The sequence below is a fragment of the Gossypium raimondii genome, chromosome 11 (assembly GCF_025698545.1).
Source record: "Gossypium raimondii isolate GPD5lz chromosome 11, ASM2569854v1, whole genome shotgun sequence".
NCBI lineage: Eukaryota > Viridiplantae > Streptophyta > Magnoliopsida > Malvales > Malvaceae > Gossypium > Gossypium raimondii.
Window position 1 is genome coordinate 46,864,620 of NC_068575.1, and position 23,415 is coordinate 46,888,034.

At 35.8% G+C, this 23,415-nt stretch overlaps 3 protein-coding genes across 3 annotated transcripts; all 3 read left to right on the forward strand.

The window, feature by feature from the left end:
* The first annotated feature begins 2,341 nt into the window (after positions 1–2,341).
* On the forward strand, positions 2,342–5,240 carry LOC105801003 (uncharacterized). The gene is made up of 5 exons (XM_012632350.1): positions 2,342–3,227; positions 3,385–3,881; positions 3,966–4,023; positions 4,075–4,277; positions 4,722–5,240. The coding sequence occupies exons 1-5, from the start codon at positions 2,342–2,344 to the stop codon at positions 5,238–5,240; spliced, it is 2,163 nt and encodes a 720-aa protein (XP_012487804.1).
* A 12-nt stretch (positions 5,241–5,252) lies between these two features.
* LOC105801002 (uncharacterized) lies at positions 5,253–10,490 on the forward strand. Its single transcript, XM_012632349.1, has 6 exons — positions 5,253–5,410; positions 5,668–5,820; positions 6,523–6,943; positions 7,388–8,181; positions 8,668–8,941; positions 10,368–10,490. The coding sequence occupies exons 1-6, from the start codon at positions 5,253–5,255 to the stop codon at positions 10,488–10,490; spliced, it is 1,923 nt and encodes a 640-aa protein (XP_012487803.1).
* Positions 10,491–15,449: 4,959 nt separating this feature from the next.
* LOC105803556 (transcription repressor MYB6) lies at positions 15,450–16,887 on the forward strand. The gene is made up of 3 exons (XM_012635797.2): positions 15,450–15,668; positions 15,763–15,892; positions 16,049–16,887. Exons 1-3 carry the CDS (start codon positions 15,455–15,457, stop codon positions 16,467–16,469), a joined length of 765 nt encoding a protein of 254 aa, XP_012491251.2. The 5' UTR covers positions 15,450–15,454; the 3' UTR covers positions 16,470–16,887.
* Positions 16,888–23,415: the final 6,528 nt, after the last annotated feature.

A 23,415-nucleotide genomic window follows, 5' to 3' on the forward strand; every position in this document is an offset into this window, starting at 1 on the left:
ATTTTTATATGAAAGAAATGGTGTAGGCAAAGGAATTCTGTATTTTGAGATATTTGAATTTTAGTGAGATAGGGTCAGAATGGTTTTTGAAGTCCCCTGCTCTGACTTTGAAAAATCATTATAAATTGTACAGAAAGAATTATGGGTCATAATTTATAAGTGTAGATTTCTTAGTGAGTTTATTTTCAAAAGAAACAAACGATAACCTTATATGAATTCTTTACAATGAGATAATTGATTTTTAGTGCCAAGAGGTCAGATCTGTCGAGCTGTGAAACAGGGGATACTTTAATGAATAAACTGTACTAATTGGCCAAGTCAAAAATTCTGAAAATTTCATGGTCAGTAGTAATATGAGTCTAGTTTCAGGGAAAATTTACGGATTTAAATTTTGATTCTCGTAGCTCGAGTTATAATTAAATTAGTGACAGTTATACAAGTAGACAGTTTTGCTGTGAACAGTGAATTTAATTTTAAAAGCAAATTTTTATGCTCCGAATTGGTAAGTTAAATTGGATGACATCTCGTACTCGATTCCAGCAACGGTCTCGGGTAAGGGGTGTTACATGATATCTCGGAAGAGAAATGGATGGTTATTTTTCAGAATTTACAGGAGGGGGATATCGAGTGGAAAGCTCCATGGTTGCTTCCAGACGAGATCCTATATCGATGTGGGGATTTTGATTGGGTTCCTTTAATTGGGATTTGGAGAGCCGTTGGTTATGTACCCTTGCTAGTACTAAGGCAATACAGGTCAAGACAGTTCGTGCCTGCAACTCAGGGATTGGCCGAGTGTGAATTCTCGTATAGGGGCGATGGTTACAAGAGGAGAGTTCGTGAGATGGTCACTGCATCGAATCAGACTCGTCGAATGAAGGGATTAGCTGTGGGTCCGATGACAACTCTCGAGTGTGGCGAATGGTGGGCTAAGAGGATTAACGATAACATTTCTGGGCCGGGTTTAGAAAATAGTCAGCCAATAGAGGAGTATTTACGTGTTGTCCCTACTGAGCTGGAAATCATAAAGCAAGACTTTGAAAGGAAAAATTCAGAACTAGAGAAGAAAATCGAGCAGATGGAGGAAGAAAAGGTGAATTTGAGACTAGATGCGGATGTTCAGAAGCTCGAGGCTGATAAACTAAGGAAGGGGAAGAACGAGGCTGACAAAGAGCTAGATAGCTTGAAGAACAATTATAAGAAGCTGCGTTTGTCGATGAGAACTACAGGGCTTGGAAAAACTTTAGAGCAGTGGCGTGAAGAGATTCGAGAAGAAAGAAATAGGTCAGATCGGTGGGAAAGAAAATTTCAAGAAGTGCAAGTACGAAATGAAGCATTAGAAAGGAGTTTGTCAAAGAACCAAAAGGAAAAATGAGAACTAAAAGATAGAGTAGTTGAGTTAGAAGGGTCTCTCCGTCAGCACAGAAGTCGAAATTCTGTAATAGAGTTGAAAGCAAGTCTGAGCAAGATCAAAGAAATGAAGGGTAAAATAGAAGAGTTCGAAGCAGCATTACGAAGTTGTGAGGTTCAGATCGAGCGTCTAGAGGCAAAGGAAGGACGTCAGAATGAGCAACTTCATTATTTCGAGGATCAAGTCAGAAATAGGGACGCGTTATGGGAGAAGCTGTGGTGCAGATTCGAGAAGTGGCAGATCACTTGTAAACTTTTGCAGTACAAGCCGACACGTTGAGCGTAAAGTACGAGCTGGAGTCAGATCGAGGACAAGAGTTAGCATCATTGCTTAAAAAGATCAAGGTCTTAAGTATTAGGGCAAAGCCATATTTGTAGCTCATTCTATGTAAAGAAATTTATTTTCTAATAAAGTTTTTCTGAAAGTAATTGAAATTAGAATTAACGCCTTTTCTGCATTCATTTTTCATACATCGCATTGCATGCATTAAAAATTATCAAAGGGTTCTGATTAAATCAAAATCATTCCTCAGTTAACCTGGAATCTAACCAGCCAACTCAGCACCGTTACGGTACACGAGCGAGATCAAGAAGTATGGACCAAAGGTTGGAAAAGCTTGAGGAGTTCCAAAAAGAAATGCAGGATCAGCTTCAGCAGCAAATGAAGGAACAACTCAAGAAGATTCAACAAAGTTTGATGGATAAAATGGAGGAATCACAAGGAAGTATAATGACAAAGTTAACGCGATAGTTGACTGAAGGGAAAGATAAGGGAAAGAGCCCTATAACAAATATTGAGGAGGAAGGCTAGGATGGACTCCAATATCCTCCAAGCTTCACTCCTCTACATGTGCAGCACCAAGCGGAAGTGTACCCGTGTAAGTCTTCTGTTACGATTAGGCCTCAGCAATTTCAGGTCGATTCTTTAAGGTCGATGAATTTTCAAGTCGGATCAGGCTCCAGTCCTGAGAATAATCCTGCCAATCCTATTGTTCCTGATTTCGATGAAGAAGTTGAAAAAGAGAAAACAAAAGAGGAATTACCAAAGCAATTGAAAGAAAGATGGAAGTGTATTGAGGAGAAATTTAAAGCGATGGAAACTACTGAAAGATGCCATGGGATTGATACTAAGGATTTAAGTTTGGTACCGGATTTAGTGCTTCCTTACAAGTTTAAAATGCCGGATTTTGAGAAGTATAATGGGACCACTTGCCCTGAAGCCCACATTACTATGTTTTGTAGGCAAATGACTTGGTATGTCAATAATGACCAATTATTGATACACTGTTTTCAAGATAGCCTCACGGGGGCTGCGTCAAAATGGTATAATCAATTAAGCTGTGCTAAGATCAGCTCTTGGAGGGATATAGCACAGGCCTTTATGAAACAGTACGGTCATGTAGCGAAAATGGTTCCCGATAGGATTACCTTGCAGAGTATGGAGAAAAAGTCGAATGAAGGTTTTAGACAGTACGCTCAGAGGTGGATGGAGGTGGCAGTGCAGGTCCAACCACCACTCCTTGAAAGAGAGATGACGATGCTCTTTGTAAATATGCTGAAGGCCCCCTTCATCACATACATGTTAGGCAGTGCCACGAAAAATTTTGCTGACATAGTCATGAGTGGTGAGATGATTGAAAGTGCTGTAAAGAGTGGGAAGATCGATGTTGGAGAGAACAACAGAAGGCAAAACTCAAAGAAAAAAGAAAGTGAGGTGAACAACGTGAATACATACAACAAGTCAATTACGGTGAATCAGCCTAGGAAGGTAGTGGCAGGTCAACAAGGTTCATCAAAACAGGAATCTGGTACGAGGCCAAGTAATGAGAGGCCTTAGTTTACACCCATTCCTATGCCATATAAAGAGTTGTATCAAAATTTATTTAACGCGCACGTTGTTGCCCCATTATTTGACTCCTTTACAGCCTCCATATCCTAAATGATATAATGCGAATGCACAATGCGATTACCATACAGGAGTTACGGGGCACTCCATAGAGCATTGTACTGCTTTTAAAAAGCTTGTTGAGAAGCTCATTAAGATGGGCGTTGTCAAGGTAGATGATTCATCAGGTACGGAAAATCCATTACCCAATCATGCTGATGCTGGGGTAAACATGGTGGGTGAAGGTACGGGGAAGAAGGTCAAGGAAAATATTGCTGAGGTAAAGATCCCTTTGAAGAGGGTTTGGAAAGAAATGGTAGAAAGAGGGTTAATTGTTTCGGATTTAGTGGGGGGTGGCAAGACCCAAAATTATTGTGAGTTCCATCATGAGATGGGACATGAAATTCAAAGATGTGAGAAGTTTAGAGCTCTGATCCAGAGCATGATGGATAATGGAGAAATAGAGTTTTTTGAAGATGTGGAAGGAAAAAAAAGTATATGCGCATCGGAGTCAGAGACAAGGATTCCAAAGGTTAATCATCCTGTGATTATCATTTCGAGCCCTAAGGTTACTGAAGTTAGGGCACAGGTAACACCGAAGATTGTTATTCAAAAGCCGACGAAGTTTTCGTATAAGGATAGCAAGAATGTCCCCTAGAATTATGAGTGCGAGGTAACAGTTTCGGGGAAGGAAACTTCAATTAGTGTTGCGAAAGAAAACCAAAAGACAGGTTCTTATACGAATACCGAGGAGTACTGTGGTTGAATAAATGCTGAAACAGAATCGGTGGAGGGAAAAGTCCTTGCAGCGGAGCAAAAGAAAGAGAAGCAGGTTGAATTAAGGTCATTGATTAATGAGCCGATAAGGGAAGAAGAGGCCACTGAATTCTTGAAATTTCTGAAGCACAGTGAGTATAGCGTGGTAGAGCAGCTGCATAAGCAACCAGCTCGTATATCTGTGTTGGCTTTGCTGATGAATTCAGAGGTACATCGAAATGCGCTGATGAAGGTGTTGAATGAAACATACGTGGCAAATGATATTTCTGTTAACCAATTAGATCGGTTGGTCAACAATATAAGTGCCGATAATTTTATCTTCTTCAATGATGATGAAATACCAGCAGGTGGTATGGGGTCCACTAAAGTTCTGCACATTACCACTCGGTGTAAAGGGTACATGCTGCCAGGAGTTTTGATTGATAATGGATCCGTATTGAATGTGCTACCCTTATCTACTCTCAATAGATTACCTGTGGATAGCTCACATATGAAAACATGTCAAAATGTGGTAAGGACGTTCGATGGGACAGAAAGGAAGGTTTTGGGGAAAATTGAGATACCGTTGCTGATTGGCCCAAATACTTATGAAGTAGATTTCATTGTAATGGATATCAAGCCTTCATATAACTGCTTATTGGGGAGACCTTAGATACATTCGGCAGGGGCTGTGCCTTCATCGCTGCATCAGAAGTTAAAATTAGTGTCAGAGGGACGGTTAGTGACAATAAATGCCGAGGAAGGTATTATTGCGTCAATAACCAGTAATACACCATACGTGGAGACTGATGAGGAGGCGATGGAATGTTCTTTTCGGACTTTAGAATTCGTAAATGCAACATTTATTGCTAAGGGGAATAGAATTCCAGTACCGAAGATATCCAGGATTACAAGAATGGGCCTTCAATTAATGGTGGGAAAAGGAGTTGTACCGGGAAAAGAATTGGGAAGATATTTGCAAGGAGGAGTTGAAGCACCAATGATGAAAGAAAAATTTGATCGTTTTGGTCTGGGCTATAGACTAGATATAAAACAAAAAAGAAAGGGAATGGAGAGAAGACAGGAGAGAAGAAGGGCACGCCTGAGCGAAAATGAAGTTAGGTGGGAGCCTATGGCTTTTCCTCACATATCCAAGACTTTCGTATCAGGAGGGTTTATTCATCCAAAATGAAGAGTGCTTAAAATGAAAGGTGTTGAAGAATTGCTGGGAGATGTCCACATCAATGCCCTAGACACAGTTGAAAGAGAGACTTGGCCAGTGATTCGCCCTTACAAGCCTGGAAGTGATCTGAATAATTGGACAGCGGAAGAGATTCCTATAGTTTTTAGAGCTTGTTCAGAGTAAATATACAAAACATCCTTGTTGTTTTTGACTTAAAATATAATTTCTTTATGGATTATGCACATGTTGAATATCATAGTTTCAATAAATACACTTTTTCGTATGCATTTTTGAGCCAGTATTCTTTTATTCTATTTTAGTTTTATTTTTTTTCGAGTAATTATTCTTTTTCTACATCATTCTTTTATTCATTTCATAATCATATTTTGTTCATAAATTCATACATTCTTTGTATATTCTTTGGAACCTATCATAGGTCCCCGGATATCAATGATATGAATGACGCTACTTCAAACTCAGAATCACCTTTTGAACAAGACATGTATTTAGAGGGATCACAGGATTTTGAAGATGACGTAGACTATGATGTATCTCCGGACTTATTGAGAATGGTAGAATATGAAGATAAGTAAATTTTACCTCATAAAGAATCATTAGAGATTGTGAGTCTAGAGGAGGGAAAAGAGGTAAAGATCGGAACTGACATTTCTGCCAAGACAAGGCAAGACCTCATTGAATTACTCCGTGGATTCAAGGATGTCTTCGCATGGTCATATCAAGATATGCCTGGGTTAAGCACTGATATTGTAGTGCACCGTCTTCCCATAAAAGAGGATTGCAAGCCAGTTCAGCAGAAGCTCAGAAGAATGAGGCCTGACATTGTGTTAAAGATAAAAGAAAAAGTCAAGAAGCAGTTTGATGCTGGGTTCTTGCAAGAAGTTAAGTATTTAGAATGGGTAGCTAATGTTGTCCCTGTCCCTAAGAAAGATGGAAAGGTGCGAATGTGTGTGGATTACAGGGATTTGAACAGGGCCAGTCCAAAAGACAATTTTCCATTACCTCACATTGATACTTTGGTAGATAATACTGCAGGCTATTCATTGTTTTCTTTCATGGACGGTTTTTCTGGATATAATCAAATAAAGATGCATCCAGAAGACATGAGAAAGACCACATTTATCACTTTATGGGGAACGTTCTGTTATAAAGTGATGCCCTTTGGATTAAAGAATGCGGGGGCAGCTTATCAAAGAGCTATGGTAACTTTGTTTCATGACATGATGCACAAGGAGATTGAGGTTTATGTTGATGATATGATTGCAAAATCCAGAACGGAAGATGAGCATGTTCAAGTTTTGCGGAAATCATTTTTGAGACTAAGAAATTTCCAGCTCAAGCTTAATCCAACAAAGTGCGCCTTTGGGGCTAGATTGGAGAAGTTGTTGGGCTTCATAGTCAGTGGGAAAGGAATTGAAGTTGATCCAGACAAAGTCAGGGCAATACGAGATTTGTCTCCACCACACACACAGAAGGAAGTGCGGGGTTTTCTGGGAAAACACAATTATATTTCTCGGTTTATTTCACAACTAACTGAGAAATGTGATCCCATATTCCGTCTTCTAAAGAAGCATAATCCGGGCGTATGGGATGAAGAATGCCAGAAGGCTTTTGACAAAATAAAACAATATTTGTCTAATCCTCCAGTGCTATCACCACCTAATCCGGATAGGCCATTAATATTGTATTTAACAGTATTTGAAAATTCTATGGGGTGCGTGTTAGGCCAACATGATGAGACAGGGAGAAAAGAAAGGGCAATATACTATCTCAATAAGAAGTTCACTGATTGTGAAGCGAGATATTCGGCTATTGAGAAGTTGTGTTGTGCTTTGGTTTGGACAACTCGAAGATTACGGCAATATATGTTGTATCATACAAATTGGCTAATTTCAAAGTTAGACCCTTTAAAGTATATGATGGAGTCGACTGCTTTGAATGGGAGGATGGCTAGATGGCAGATCTTGCTTTCTGAATTTGACATAGTATATGTAAGTTAGAAGGCCGTGAAAGGGAGCGCAATAGCTGACTTTTTAGCTAGCAGAGCATTGGTGGATTATGAGCCTTTGAACTTTGATTTCCCAAATGAGGACTTGATGTATGTGGCAACTACTGAAGAAAATTCCCAAATGGATCAGGTGTGGAAGTTAAATTTTGATGGAGCCTCAAATGCTGTGGGTAATGGAATTGGGGCAGTCCTAATATCTCCAAGCGGAGATCATTATCCTTTTGCTAGCAAACTGGATTTTGATTGCACTAACAATATGGCAGAATATGAAGCATGCATTATGGGCATTCGTGCAGCCATCGAGCGTAAAATCAAAGTGTTAGAAGTATATGGGGATTCCGCATTGGTGATATACCAACTCAAAGGAGAATGGGAGACAAGAGACCCTAAACTGATCAATTATCGAAAGATGGTTCTTGAATTGATAGACGAGTTTGATGACATTACTTTTTCTTATCTTCCACGAGATGAGAATCAGATGGCTGATGCATTGGCTACCTTAGCCTCTATGATCCGAGTGAATAGGTTAGAGGATATGAAGCCTATTCAGATGAGTATTTCGGAAACCCCGGCTCATTGTTATAATGTTGAGGAAGAGGAAAACGATGACCATCCCTGGTATTTGAATATCTTGCAATATGTAAAGAATCGTGAGTATCCAGATCAAGCAACAGAGAATGATAAGAGAGCACTGAGAAGATTGGCTATTGACTATGTTCTAGATGGAGAAATCTTGTACAAAAAAGGGAAGGATCAAGTACTGCTAAGATGTGTGGACGCAGTGGAAGCTAAGAAAATTCTAGAAGAAGTCCATGAGGGTATCTGTGGAACACATGCAAATGGTTTCACAATGGCCAGGCAGATCATGAGATTTGAGTATTATTGGTCTACTTTGGAAAGGGATTGCATCAATTATGCTAAGAAGTGCCATAAATGCCAAATTTATGGCGATAAAATGCATGCACCTCCTTCACCTCTTCATGTTATGACTTCTCCATGGCCTTTCTCTATGTGGGGTATGGACGTCATTGGGCCAATATCGCCAAAGGCTTCAAACGGGTATCGCTTCATCTTTGTGGTTATTGACTACTTTACCAAATGAGTGGAAGCTGCTTCATATGCAAATGTCACGAAGTCAGCAGTTAGCAGATTCTTGAAAAAAGAAATGATATGTCGATATGGAATGCCTGAGAGGATCATATCTGATAATGCACTGAATTTGAACAATAGTGCAATAGCAGAGGTCTGCAGTCAATTCGGGATCAGACATCATAACTCGTCGCCATACCGCCTAAAGATGAATGGTGCAGTAGAAGCAACCAATAAGAATATCAAGAAAATTGTGGGAAAGATAACTGAGACTTATAGGGATTGGCATGAGAAATTACCGTTTGCTCTATTTGCTTATAGAACGTCTGTCAGGACGTCGACTGGGGCAACACCTTTCTCTTTGGTTTATGGCATGGAAGCTGTTTTACCTATTGAAATAGAGATTCCTTCTCTCCGGGTATTATCTGAGTTGAAATTAGATGAGTCAGAATGGGTTCAATCTTGTTACGATCAATTGAACTTAATAGAAAGGAAAAGGCTAAAGGCTGTTCGGCATGGTCAGATGTATCAAAAATGGATGATGCGAGCGTATAACAAAAATGTTCGTCCCAGAGAATTTAATGAGGGGGAGCTGGTGTTGAAGAAGATCCTTCCTATACAAAAAGATTTTAGAGGAAAATGGATGCCAAATTGGGAAGGTCCATATGTTGTAAAGAAAGCCTTTTCAGGGGGAGCTTTGATTTTGAGTAAGATGGATGGCAAAGATTTGCCAAACCCTGTAAACTCGGATGCGGTTAAGAAATACTTTTCTTAAAAAAAACAAAAAAAACACAAAAAAAGAAAGAGAAAAAGAAAAAGAAAAAGAAAAAAAAGGGGCAGAGGCCAAGGTGAAAACCCGCAAAGGGCACTTTGAGACTGAAGGGGATTTGAGTTGAAAACCCGAAAAAGGGCGGCTCAAATGTTGATTGAGTGGCGCATCTGGTGATCTTGCAATGATTGAATCAGTGGAAAAGGGGACACAACATCTTGGGGTATCGACAGAGTACTGTAGATCTTCTAAGCATATGTCGGATTCAGAGTAGTCTTCAGGAAGTTTGCACAGAGAAGTTCAAACTGCGATATCTAGGGCACCTAGTCTTCTCAGTATTTATATCTTGGAATACTTTATTCCTTTTTCAAGATTCGTGTTTCCAATCCATTCCTCTTTTCTTTTTACTCTTCTTTATAATTTACTCATCTTGAACTTTATTCTCAATGAATTTCATCTTGTCCATTTCGATAGTCTTGTCCAAACATTTTTCATTGGGACAATAGGATAATACTACTTTTATAAAGGAACTTTTACATATTACTTTGGAAGTTTCTAAATAATATGGGAACCTGAAACAAGATTATTGTTTAGAACGCACCAGGCTTAAGGGTTGGAAATTAGGGAAAGAAAAGTCTAAATTGAGACTATCCCTTCATATTTTGTTGTCAAAGTTATTGATTGAACAAAGTGACAAAATTTTGTGTTGGTGACAAAGTGTCAATGAACAAGCAAGCAATGATCACCTTGCAATAAGAAGAGGTTTTCTCAGAGAAAGAAATTCTTCATTTGTGCATAGGCATTTGGTATGACACCTTGAGAACAGTATAAAGGACTAAAGTGCTTCACCTTGCGATAAGAGAAGATTGAGAGGCTAGATTTTTTTCTACCTTTGGGTTACAGCGGGAGAAAGATGGTACAAATTTTGCGTCCCAATGGATGGAACTTTGAGGTTTATAGTGAGGGGCAATTTGATCAAGCGTTTCTTTGGAGATGCTAGTCGGGCAAGAGGACGTTGTAGTGCGTCAGTGATACGGCTTTAATAAACTTTGAGTAATGACAACCTAAGCTTTAAAAAGGGATCATTCTCGAAAAATGATATTCCACATTCATTCAAATGTCATTCATACACGTCTAGTTAGGAGCATTTGATTCATTCTGATCATGACATCCTAATCATTATGCATAATTAGGTTCATAAGTTGAATTATACAGGTCATGTTCCCTAGAGAACAAACCGGTGAAACTTCAGCCTTGCCTCCCTGAGTTTGCAGTGAAGCAAACTGAAAATGGCAGATCTTGCCTTCCTGTACTGACAATGAAGCAGATTGAAGATATCAGCCCTGTCTCCCTGGGCAGTAGTGGAGTAGGTTGAAAATGACAGATCTTGCATTCCTGTACTGACAGCGAAGCAGATCGAAGATACCAGCCTTGTCTCCCTGGGCAGTAGTGGACTAGGTTGAAAATAGCAGATCTTGCCTTCCTGTACTGGCAGCGAAGTAGATCGAAGGCACCAGTCTTATCGCATTGACGTAGCAATAGAATAGATTGAAGCCACAACGGCGGATCTTATTTCCCTGGCGTCACAGCGGAGCAGATTGAAGCCACGATGGCGGGTCTTATCTCCCTGGTGTTAAGGCTTGGATTAGCTAAAGTGGAGTGGATTGAAGTTGTGGGCAGCGAATCCTATCTCTTTAGCATTACAGTGGACAAGATTGAAGCCGCAACGGTGGATCTTACTTTCCTGGTGGTGTAGTGGAACAGATTGAAGTCAACGGCAGATCTGGTTTCCCCGACAGCGCAATTAAAAAGATTGAAGCCACAACGGCAGATCTTACTTCCTGGCGGTGCGGATGGAGCGATTGAAGTCACTGTGGCGGATCTGGTTTCCGACAGTATAATTAAAAGATTGAAGCCACAACGGCGGATCTTACTTCCTTAGCGGTGCAGTGGAGCAGATTGAAGTCACAACGGCAGGTCTGGTTTCCCTGATAGCGAAATTAAAAAGATTGAAGCTACAACGGCGGATCTTACTTCCCTGGCGGTGCAGTGGAGCAGATTGAAGTCACAACGGTGGATCTGGTTTCCCCGACAGCGCAATTAAAAGGATTGAAGCCACAACGACAGATCTTACCTCCTTAGTGGTGCAGTTGAACAGATTGAAGCTACAACGGCGGATCTTGTTTCCTCGACATTGTAATTGGATAAATTGAAGAAGTAGAACAGACCGTATCAGACTCATCTTTGAAGTTGTAGCAGAATAAGTTGAAGCTACGAGTCTTATCTCCCTGAAGTTACGGTAGAGCAGAGTAGAGATGGCAAGTTTTGTACTTTTGAGAAGCTACAAGATTAAGTCCTATCTCCCTTACGTTGCAGTGGGGTGGATTGAAGCATTAGTTTCCATACCTCTGAAGATGCAGTAGGAGGGAATGAGGCTATTTAAAGAAGAAGAAGAGCACCAAGGTCCAGCATGACCGCGCAAAATTAGGCTTTTTAGTTTTTGCTCCATTCCCATTACATGACAACAAGCAAAGAGGGCAGCTGTAATACCCAATTATTGCCTGGGGCCTAAAATCCTTTACACGGCCCAATTAGCCTAAAGCTTCAGTGATCCAAATTTAAAATTAGAAGTCCATTACTAAACCCCATTTAACCCAAGCCTAGATTAAACCTAAATTAGCTCAAACTTAGCCCATAACAAAAACAAAACAGCAGAAACCCTAAATGGCCTAGCAGCAAAGCGGCGCCACTATCGCCCCACGCCGCAGCAGCTCCCGCATGTCGCGCACGTCGCCCTTGCACGTCGCATACGTTGCCCCGCGCTCCAGCATGCTTTCACCTGCAACAAACCACGACCACGAACAGATATAATAGGAGAAAATACAAAGAAAATAAAAAGAAAAAAAGGGAAAAGGAGAGCAGTTTTTGAGAGTTTCGGCTATATAAAACTAGATTTCAATCTGCAAAGGGGGTTTAACAAATTTTGTACTGGAAAAAACTGAAAAAGAAAATACAAGAGAAAAAAAAGCAAGGATTTTGAAGGTGACGGATTCTATTTTTTTCCTCTGTTCATTTTACTGTTTTTACTTTATTTTGTTTTTTTTTGTTATCCTAAAACAAAAAAATAAATAAAGAGAAGAAGGAAAGGAGGACTTACCGCCGTCGGGCGCCCTCGTTTGTCATTATCTGGTCGGAGTTGGGAGAACGGCAGAGAAAGGGAGGTTGCAGCGCAAATACTTGAAATGGCAGAGGAGTGGTGTTTTAGGGTTCCAAAATTGGGCTTATATATGTCGTTAAACGACGTCGTTTGGGAACTGTTTGGTGGCCCCAAAGCAGCGTCGTGTTTATGCCCGTGTGCGACCCGATCCGACCGAGGAGGATCCGCATTTCTCTCAAATGGATAATTTGCACAATTGGTCCCTTTTGTTTTTACAGTCCTTTAAATTTTTTTTATTTCTTTTAAATTTCGCAAAATATTTTATTATTGTTTCAATTTGGTTCGTGTTGCTGCACAGCGTTTTGGAAGATGGGATTAATTGCCCTTTTAATCCTCCTCCTATTACGCGCATTTTAATTTAGTCCTTTTTAGTGTTTTATATCTTTAAATTCAGCCTTTTAATTCTGTTTGTTTTACAGTTTGATCCCTAATTGGTAGTTTTAGGTTTATTTTAGTTTTTTTTATGTTATCGATATTGTTATTGCATTATTATTTTTATATAATGTTATTTATTATTACATATATTTATACGCATATGTTTTTTATTATAATATATATGTATATATTTTAAATGTTCTTTAAATGAATATACATACATATTCTATTATTATTTTATTTTCTTAGTTTTTACATACATATACATACATACGTACGTACATACATTATTATTTTATAATATTTATACATTTTCATATTTTTATAATCCTATATATATTTCTTTTATAATATGCATATTTATACATTATTCAAATTATTATAAATATATTTTTCGCATGTTTTATGTATATATTTTCATATTTTCATAATTTTCTAATATATTATACTTTTATTTTTATTTTTATTTTTGTAAATGTATGATATACTTTATATGTATTTTATTATTGTTTTATTTTCATGAATTTTGAATTCATATATATATATGCACTAACATTTTATAATACTTATGCATTTTTATTTCATATTCATACACATACTTGCAAAATTCACTTATATATCATTTATATATATCATATACATGTATAATTTAAATTAAAATAGTTGTTTCATATTGCATTGACATTTTTAACACATTTTTAAAAATACATTTTGATTTCGTCAAAACATTGAAATTATTTTTTATGATTCAAAGGTTTTCAAAATAAAAAACGATATTCAAAGTTAGGGATTCTCGAGGAAAATTGAGCCCTAACGTATTGGGTTCCGATTTTCTTTGTTAATTCGAAATAACTGAGAATATTCGTTATTTAAAATATATAAACAAAAATCATTTTCGGGAATTCAATATGTTATGTCCTAACGCATTGGGCATGACATATTGCTTTCTCGAAATGAAAATTTTCTTTAAAAAATTAATTTAAAGGTGATATTCAAAATTCGAGAATTTTGAGAAATTGTACCCTAACGTATTGGGTCTCAATTTCTTCGCATGACTTGAATAATTGATTATCCGTTTCAGATTTCAACATTTGAGTTTAACAAAATCTTTTTAATTTTCGACACCAAGACATTAAATAATCAATTTGGTACCGATTTTTTGGGCGTTACGAGGGTGCTAACCCTTCCTCGTGCTTAACTGACTCCCGAACCCGTTTTCTTAAATTTCGTAGACCAAATTTGTTTTTAAGGTGAGCCGGTCACACCTAAATCATGGGTCGATGGCGATTCCAATTTTTATTTTAAAGTCGACAAACTAATTTTTGTTTTATCAAAAAAAATGGTTTCGACAGTTTAAATATGGTAGATTTTGGTGACAGATTCTTTCGTAACGGCAAAAGACAATTTATTACATCAACAATTTTGTTGAACTAAAGAATATATTCCTTTGAAGCGTGAATCATTGGTAATCTTAAATATCGTGCTTTTTTTTTTAAGCATTAGAGTAATTAATGCTATGGATGGTAACAACAGTGAATTAAATATCTCTCTTAGTTATTATTTTATGTAAATTATAAGCGGAGGATAAAATTTTAATAGCAATGTAATTAATATGATTGAATTTAGGTCATATCTAAGATAATAAATATTCTAATTATGTGATCAAAACACGAGTTTAATTACTTTTTTAAGGAGAATAATTAATTATTTTTTCTTGTTGTGTTATGTTTATCTAATTATCTTATAATCATGTGTGAGGTTTTTTTTCAATTTGTAAATTTTAATATTTTGATATTATATTATATTCCTATTATTTTCTTTATATATTATGCTGTATTTTGTTTTATGTTATATTTTCGAAGGCGAAGCGAAGGGTTATGAAGGGCCTTTGGCTCTTCTTTCCAATTCTATAACAATAGATTTGGAAATAGGAATTTGAAATTTGGATTTTATTTGGAAATTATATATAGTATATATTTGCAAATTATTTAAACATCAATTTGTCAATTTTAGAAATTATTTTAAGAATTTTAAATTAACAACTATCTAATAAATTTATAAATTTAACCAATAAATGTTATCTTTACATGTATTTTATTATACAATTTACATTGTTTTTAAAATTTGAAACCCAAGTTCCCCAACACTACTTAAACTTAAAATTTACAATTTTATATTAAAAAACTGGTAAATTTTTTTCTAGCCCTCTAAAATTTATAATTTGGCCCTAGATATAAAATTGTTAGCAGGAAAGGACTGAAAGGTATTGTAAATATAGACTTAATTAAGCCAGATGAGGTATTTATCATTAGTTGACACAAAATCATGAATCTTATAACAAAGAAATAGACTATGGCTATTTGTGTAATATAGTGAATTTGTATGTATTTAAGCGTCATGTCAAATTAGTATTTATAAAATTCATGTTATGATTATATTCCAAAACTGCTAAATGGATAATGCATCCCACTGACAACATAAATCAAATGACCTGAGAAACGTTAAGTTTTGTAGGTGCGAAAGAGACGCATACTGAATGGTAAACAGATTCAGCTTATAGCCTATTTGATAATCAAACACTTTATGCTAATGCACCAATCCATATACAATATACCTATTGCCCAGTGATTTGCATCAGACCGTTTCATAGTGACCCACCTAAATCCTTAAAACCACCAGTCCAAGTCAACCTACACCCTATCCCCACTATACACCCTACTATATCTACGCCCCCCATGTGTTTTCCAATGTCCCCTTCTTCTTATTTTCTTTCCCCGTGGTTGGTTGCACAGAAAGTGAGAGAAAGTTTTACTTTTGATTTTGAAACTCCGATGAGAAAACCTTGCTGCGATAAACAAGGCACCAACAAGGGAGCCTGGTCCAAGCAAGAAGATCAAAAGCTCATTGATTATATACGTATACATGGTGAAGGCTGTTGGCGTTCCCTCCCCAAAGCCGCAGGTTCTTTTCTGAATTTTTTTTTTCTTCTTTTTGTAACACCCTACTTCGGCTCTTAATTTTATTTCACTGACTTTTTTACCATGAAAATCACCAGGTTTGCACCGTTGCGGTAAAAGTTGCAGGCTGAGATGGATAAATTACTTAAGACCAGATATCAAACGTGGTAACTTTGCTCAAGACGAAGAGGACTTAATTATCAAACTCCATGCTCTCCTTGGTAACCGGTATGTTTCATTTCTAAAACATAACGTTTACGCATATGATAAGACTATAATGCATTGCACTAATGGAGAGAGTTTTTGAAATATCATATGAGATACCTATGTCTAAAAATATTAGGAGTTGAATGTTTTTTTTTTTTGTGTGTTTTGGGGTGTTAGGTGGTCACTGATAGCTGGTAGATTACCAGGAAGAACAGATAATGAAGTGAAGAACTATTGGAATTCCCATATAAAGAGAAAGCTAATGAAGATGGGGATCGATCCTAATAACCATAAGTTGAACCAATATCCTCATCATGTTGGTCCCCTTAACCCCACCACCACCAACTCCATGGATGTGGCATGTAAGCTTAGAGTGTTTTCAACAGAAAATGATGATGGGGTCTCAGATGCTGCAAGTTATCTCGAAGACGAAACACCGCCCACTGGTATATCCAACTTGGACCTTGATCTCACAATTGCTTTTCCTTCGAGTCCTATCAAGAATATTATTGAAGAAAGCCAGAAGAAAACAGCATCTATTGTAACAAATGATGAAGAAGAACAATATACAGTCCCTACCCTTCTTCTTTTTAGATGAGACAAAAAAAAAAAAAAAAGAGCCTCACACATGTGGAGATTCGTGCAAAAGACCTAAAGGCTTACGAAGGCAACATGCATGCCATTGTCAAATTCTATTGGATGATGGATTGAAACCATATGCTTGTCCATTAGAAAGGAGGAAGATAAGCTAAAACTGTATTATTGTGTATAAATTTGGTAGAAAGAAAGATTTCAACTTAAGAATTAGGATCAAATAACTGAATGAATGAACCAATTGCAGATAAGTTGTTTGGAGGTTTTCAGTCAACTTATCTGCAATTAATTTGGTGGAGCTGATGTAGGATGATGAGTTCATCGTACATGAACTGAACCTTTGATATTTCAGGCTCTAATTTTCTGTTTGTATGCGTAAAGATATTCGTCAATGTCAGATCAGCTAAAATGAATGTGTGGAATGGACTTGTCGATTTTCACATGTTATGCACAAATATAACACGAGAAATGCGATCTGAAACACTTTGACAAAAGAAAATGATAAAAACATGATATCAATTTATTTAACATAAATTACTATCGTGTCAATACAGATATAAAATACCTTCAGCTCATACACAACAATATATATACATGAATTACCACATTGGATGTGGGAAATCTAACTTAGATAGTGATATATATATATATATATATGTATATATACATTAGTATTTTATATTAAGAATCTGAAGCAAATTTAACAAAGAGATCTAAGGGTTATGGTCAATTGGTAATGCACTCTTCCCCAAATTTCTAAGAGTAAGTGATTACTTTTAGATTTATTAGAGTTAATTTCACCAAATAAAATATTTTAAAATTATGGCTCCTTTTCTAAATTCATCCTCAAATTTTAAAATATTCTAAATAGATATTTAAACTATTAATATTATATCAGTAAAGTTCTTCTATTACTAAAATTATTAATTTAACTATTGAATGAAATGTTATATCTCACGTGGTCTAATTTAAAAGAATTTTTTAAAAAATATTGTAAAAACATTGATTTTGAGATTTTCAAATTTTCACAAAACTATCATCCACTCTCTTTTTTTTCGGTTCTACTTTATTTTTAGTTTTTAATTTTAAAATTTATGCGGCGACATTTTACTTTACTTTAAAATTTTCATTTTAAATTATGTCACATAAGATTTTATGTGTCATTTAATGGTTAAATTTAACGGTTTCAATAATTGAACAACCTGATTGATATAACATCGATAGAATTTGAAGATGTAATTAAAATGTTTTGAAGTTTGGAGATAAATTTAGAAAGTAAGTTATAAGTTGAGGATGCCTGCTAACTAACTCGTTTTATTACATATTTAACGAACCTAACACTATATAAATTTATATATCAATAATATTCACATTTTATATATTATTAATGAAACAAATAATATCATTTTATTGGTGAATTTATTTTTAAAAGATATAAAAAACATGATGAAGGATTTTATTTTTAAATTTAAAAATAGCTATAACTAAAAATAGGGTATGTTGGCTGCTAATGTGTCCCTTTCATAGATGTTGGAGTGGTTTGAATAATTAAGGTTTTGAAAATGGAGTTTGAGCTTTCTTAACAGCAATGGAGCTTGGAAAAGGGGCATTTGATTTCATTCCACTCTTCATGAAAGAGGTTAGGTCTTGGCAAGTAAATTCCATTTTCACATGCACTCTCAAACCACTCCACTACTATAATATTCTTCCATAAAACCTTAAAGTAATGTTTACTTTCTATTTCTATCCAAAAAAATCTTTGTCCCATTTCTTTTTTTTGGGTACATTATGTCCCAATTTTGGGTGAATGTTATATAGATTTTTGTAAGGTAATATGAAATTGTTTTATTAAATGATTTAATTGGTTGTTCAGTTAGTATTTTTGTTGTTTTAATTTGGAGAATGTGGTTCAAACACAATTAAACATTTTCATTTTAGGAATCAGGGGATAATGCCTAGTTTAGACCTATTGAACCATAAGTGCTAGTCTTGAGCAAAAAAATCGACCAAATCGAAAATCGACCCGAACCAAAGTATTTGAACGGTTTACGGATATGTAAGTTCAAAAACCGCGGTTATCCGGAACCGAATTGAGTTCTTTTTATATTTAATATATAATTAATTTTATTTTTTATAATATAAAATAAATAATTTATATTTAAAATGGTGAAAATAATTCAAAAGTTCTTGAAATTTATTGTTTTTTAGAAATATTTGTGAAAAAGACCTTGAAATTTTGCCAAATAATATTCAAAAGCCATAAAACAAAATTCATTTTATCAAAATAAGTTTAAAAATAAAAACAAAAATTTAATATGGAAAAATTAAGAACTAAACTGAACTAAAAGAAATTATAATAGACCATTCAAAAATAACTTTAATTAATTTCAGTCTCTAAATTTTTATTAATTTTTAGAATCACGATGAATGAATCATAAATGAGTAGTGATAAAAATTCGTGTTATTCTTGAATTTAATCCCCTCAGAAAGAAAATTTTTAAAATATCTGCATTTGGGTACCCAAATTTTAAATAATAATTGTGTTATGGCTGTTATTTTAAAGGTTTTTAGAGAGTTATTTCTATAGTTTTAACTCTATTCTTTATTGATATTCATTGTAATCGAAGTTTGAATAGTTTACCTACCTGTCTATAGCAATTTTACTCGTTACTCTGAATTGCATTTATGTAAATTCAACTTGTGAATAACGTTTTGTTTTTCTACAAATAAAAATATAAAATATCACGATATGAGTAAAATAAAATTTTAATATTAAAAATATAATTATAATTGTTGATACACTACTTGAGTTATGACGGTTTATAATAGTTCACACGATGACAAAGAACCATAAATAATTGGAGATGATTAGGATAGTGATCTTTTGAGGATATTGAAACTCGAAAGAACGAAGAAAGATAGTTGAGAATATAGAGAGAGATCCTTTGTAATGGGTGCCTTCAATCATTTCCCATATGCTACGTGTTGCTCCTATACTAGTTTCATACTTCCATGGAGCCTAATTGACCAGTTGATGTCCTGTTCTCATAGGCATGCGTTGACATGTGGGGATAACATAAATATGGTGACATATAAAAAGATAGGTACTTTGTTTAGGGGTGTGGTCCTCACAATGTAGATTTATGAGATCTTGAGTTCACTATCGAGGTTATGAGCTCGTAAAGTCTTGAGGTCACAAGATTTAAGGTTATTGTAACACCCCTCACCCATTTCTGTCACTAGATTAGGGTTACGGGATGCTACATCAATAAACAGTTCAAACTCATGCAATTCCAATTTAATCAAAACAATCATGAACAAACAAACATTAGTTAAACATGGTATTCATACAAAAACGAAACTTAAAACAAGCTTTAGAATACAAAAGGTTGGACTCGAGCATGAAAATGGACCAAATTATAAATTTTACATTGTGTGACCCAAATTCCTATTAAAGAAATAAAATACAGTGGCAAAATAAGGAGATCTGTAAGGGGGAAGGCCAAGGGCCGTATAGAACTACTCTCCTTTTGTTTAATATTGATTGGAATAAGGTTTTTCAACCTATAAATAGATAAAGTCGAAACTCCTCTTGTATCATTTGATTTTCAACATTAGTGAATTTTCTTCTCTTCTGCCCGTGGTTTTTTCCCGAAAGGGTTTTCGCGTAAAATTTGTGTGTTTTATTTTTCTTTCTTATTGCTTTGCGATCTTTCTATATTGCTATTATCGACGTTCAATTTTAACAATATCTTTGAAATAGGTATTGATATTTTTATATTCGGTATCGATACCATTTTGACATTTTGCCAAATTTAACAATTTTGGTTCAAAACATTTTATTGATACCTTTTTGTAGGTGTCGATATCTTTAAAGATTTATCGATACTAGATGAAAAGTACCAATACCAAATTGGTGTTTTGTCAAATTTTAAAACTATACAATTGGTCTGATATCGATACCCTAATCCAAATTATCGATACCTTTCACAAAATGGTCAAAAATCTTATGTTTAAAAACTTATTTCCTACTCAAATCACATACCATTTTAAAGATTCATGCATACACATATAACACCTTACCATACAGGCCTTTAAAACCTCTATTTATTTATGCAACAAGCATTCTATATACCATTCAATAAATCTATCCAAAAGACACCAAAAGCATATCAAATCACAACTCAAATAACCTACTATGTGCCTAACCAATGTGCCATAAGGCATCATCACAACCAACATTCAACCCTATCTTCCAATGTTATTATCTAACCAAGTTCAAATATAACAAACTGTAAGGTAATAATGTGACATAATTTCTTGCACCCAAAGATATGCATAAACCAAAGCACATCCATTAAACTATTTTCTATCAAGATAATCATCACACAAGCTTTCATGCACAATTTATTAACAACCTTATCATTTATCCATCAAACTCATAAACATAACTTAAACTAATACAAACATATATGCTTCCATAAACACCTACGTATATATTCCAAACACTCTTATTACATGCCACCAAACCAAGTATAACGGTTTCAAAGTCTACCAAAATAAAGCTGGATAGTGTGATCTTCAATTTGATTCAATCACCCGATTCTGCAAAATGATATTTACAAGAAAACAAGAAAATGACACGAGTAAGCTTTTACGAGCTTAGTAAATTCACAGGTTGAAACGTTATAACTTACCGTGTGATCACAGTTTAATAATTAACAAAATCAATAACTAGCATATATCTTGTCAACCACAACCATTCAACAACTGAGTTTCGTAAATACGAGTCATTTAATCATCTCATTTATACAGTATCAACTTGTAACACCTTGAAAATTGGGGTTAGAAGTTTTGTGATTTGTGTTTAAGGTCAGTGAGTAGGTTGAGCAATTGGGTTGATTTCTGCGTTTTAATGTCTGAATAAACCTGCTGATTCGGTGGTTGGATGTGTGCTAGTTTACCTCAAGGTTCTAGGTTTGAATCCTCTTGTGTGTTTGAGAAATTAATTTTATTTGAGTTTTTTTAATTATATATATTTATTTTATTTTATTTTTTATTTTTGGAAAAAGGAAGTTGTTTCTAAAATTATTTTGCACGTTATCTTTCCCTTTTTTTTGTTTCCTCTCTTTTTCCACGTTCTTGCTATTCTTTTTGGTTCTTCTCCCTTTCTCTCTTTCGTTGTTGGTGAATTAATTACTGGCGTATTTTTGTTCTGCAAACGAATTCTGGGTTTTAGTATCGATGTTGTTGGCTGATTGTCCTTGTGTGTTATGTTTGATTGGGTGCAAAATTGGGTTTTTGAATAGTTTGGTGGAGCAAATCGAGCAGTTCTCAGTGCTTGTTATTGCATTCTAAGGCGTGTGTTCTGAAACTGTTCAATTTCGGTATCAAATTGCTGTTGGATTTTATGGAATTCGAAAACTTCTTGTATGTTCCTAAAACTGTTGATTTTGGGTATTGGATTACATGTTATTCTGTAAATTCTGGTATAGTTCTGAGTTACCAAGGGTTAGGGGGTCGTTTTGATGTCAAAACCATGATTTTTAACCTGTTTCGATGTGGTTTTGTGACCACATAGGTGTGTGCTGCACATGGGCAGTCCACACAGCCGTGTGAATTTGGGAATTAGGGTTTTTGGGCGATTTTTGGTGCCACACAATTTAGGGATTTTTTTTATTTTTACACGGGCGTATGCCTTGGTCACATGATCGTGTCCCTTGGTCACACGGGCATGTGCCTTGGTCACACGGCCATGTCCCTTAACCACACTGGTGTGTGAGATTTCCACACGGCCGTATCTACTACGCACTTAATTTTGACACTTTTGGACAATGAGTTACATGGGCTACACACACAGGCATATGTCCCCTCTACACGGGCGTGTGTAGCTTTCACATGGGCGTGTAGGCTTCCACATGGCCTAGGCATTTCCACACGGCCATGTGGCCCTGATTTGCAAATTTTTGTTTTAAGTTGGATTGTGACTGTGTTGTGTTCCTGTGTGTTTCGACCTTTGGCTAGGCCTTAGCTAGAGTAGTTGAGACTCCATTTGGCACGGATTTATGTGTTAATTATTAGCATAACACTCACTTAATGACTTGCCTAAGTAATGTTACCTAGTAGTTAGGTACCGTGACCTCTGATTCTGAATTTGGTCGTTCGATTATATGCATTTCTGATTCTGTTTGATTGAAGTGTAACTGTTCGCAAGTTGTGTGTAATGTTTCTCTAAGTTAGTTAATAATCTGTTTGCATACAAGCATTCACATAAAATTTCTGATTCTGTATGTCAGTCTTTAAATGGGGTGCATTTTTGCATTTGCAATAAAATTTTGGGTTTGGTTGCGAAGAGAAGGGAGTCTAATATGTTCTGTTTTGGCAGTTTTAACTGCAACTCATCAGTATAGCAGTTCTTCATATTTTACTATATATATCATTCTCTTTGCATATTATTATCTGAGTGTTGATCCACATACGTGGTGTGTAGGGTTGGATGGGTCTTTCGAGGTCCTATATGGTCTGCATGGTTGGTTGAGCTTCTTATAGATCATTCGTGGTGTGAACGGGGGACGGAGAGTTGTTTTGCTGGATGGTTGGGATTATTTTCTGACTTGTTACATATTATTTGCTATGTTTACATGTTGTTTGTCTAAATGTTGGGCTGCATGTATAGTTTTGTATCCACTAAAGAACTTAGTCTTGTATGGTTTAGTATTGTGTGTGTGATTGGGGTTTTGTAAACGCGGCTTGTAAATTTTGTATCCGTATTTTGTATTTCTGATCGGTTGTTCAGGCAATGTTTTAAGAGTATTCTGGTTTGTTTATTTGTCTTTTGCTTCTTACATTTAGTTTCGGACTCACACTGAGCTCGTGTGGCTCACCCCCTTAATCTTCCCTTTCAAGTACTCTCGTAATTTGAAGTTGGACTCAGCATACCGAGGTCTTGG

Bases quoted from the DNA above. Each gene is read 5' to 3' on its own strand.
- LOC105801003 (XM_012632350.1), top strand. From the start codon at position 2,342: ATGAATTTTCAAGTCGGATCAGGCTCCAGTCCTGAGAATAATCCTGCC. The intron at 4,024-4,074 runs GTTCTTATACGA...ATGCTGAAACAG, and splicing joins GAAAGAAAACCAAAAGACAG to AATCGGTGGAGGGAAAAGTC. The intron at 4,278-4,721 runs GTACATCGAAAT...GGGAGACCTTAG, and splicing joins CTTTGCTGATGAATTCAGAG to ATACATTCGGCAGGGGCTGT.
- LOC105801002 (XM_012632349.1), top strand. From the start codon at position 5,253: ATGAAAGGTGTTGAAGAATTGCTGGGAGATGTCCACATCAATGCCCTA. The intron at 8,182-8,667 runs GTGCCATAAATG...ATTTGCTTATAG, and splicing joins TGCATCAATTATGCTAAGAA to AACGTCTGTCAGGACGTCGA. The intron at 8,942-10,367 runs GTGTTGAAGAAG...GTGAAACTTCAG, and splicing joins AATTTAATGAGGGGGAGCTG to CCTTGCCTCCCTGAGTTTGC.
- LOC105803556 (XM_012635797.2), top strand. From the start codon at position 15,455: ATGTCCCCTTCTTCTTATTTTCTTTCCCCGTGGTTGGTTGCACAGAAA. The intron at 15,669-15,762 runs GTTCTTTTCTGA...GAAAATCACCAG, and splicing joins TTCCCTCCCCAAAGCCGCAG to GTTTGCACCGTTGCGGTAAA. The intron at 15,893-16,048 runs GTATGTTTCATT...TTGGGGTGTTAG, and splicing joins CATGCTCTCCTTGGTAACCG to GTGGTCACTGATAGCTGGTA.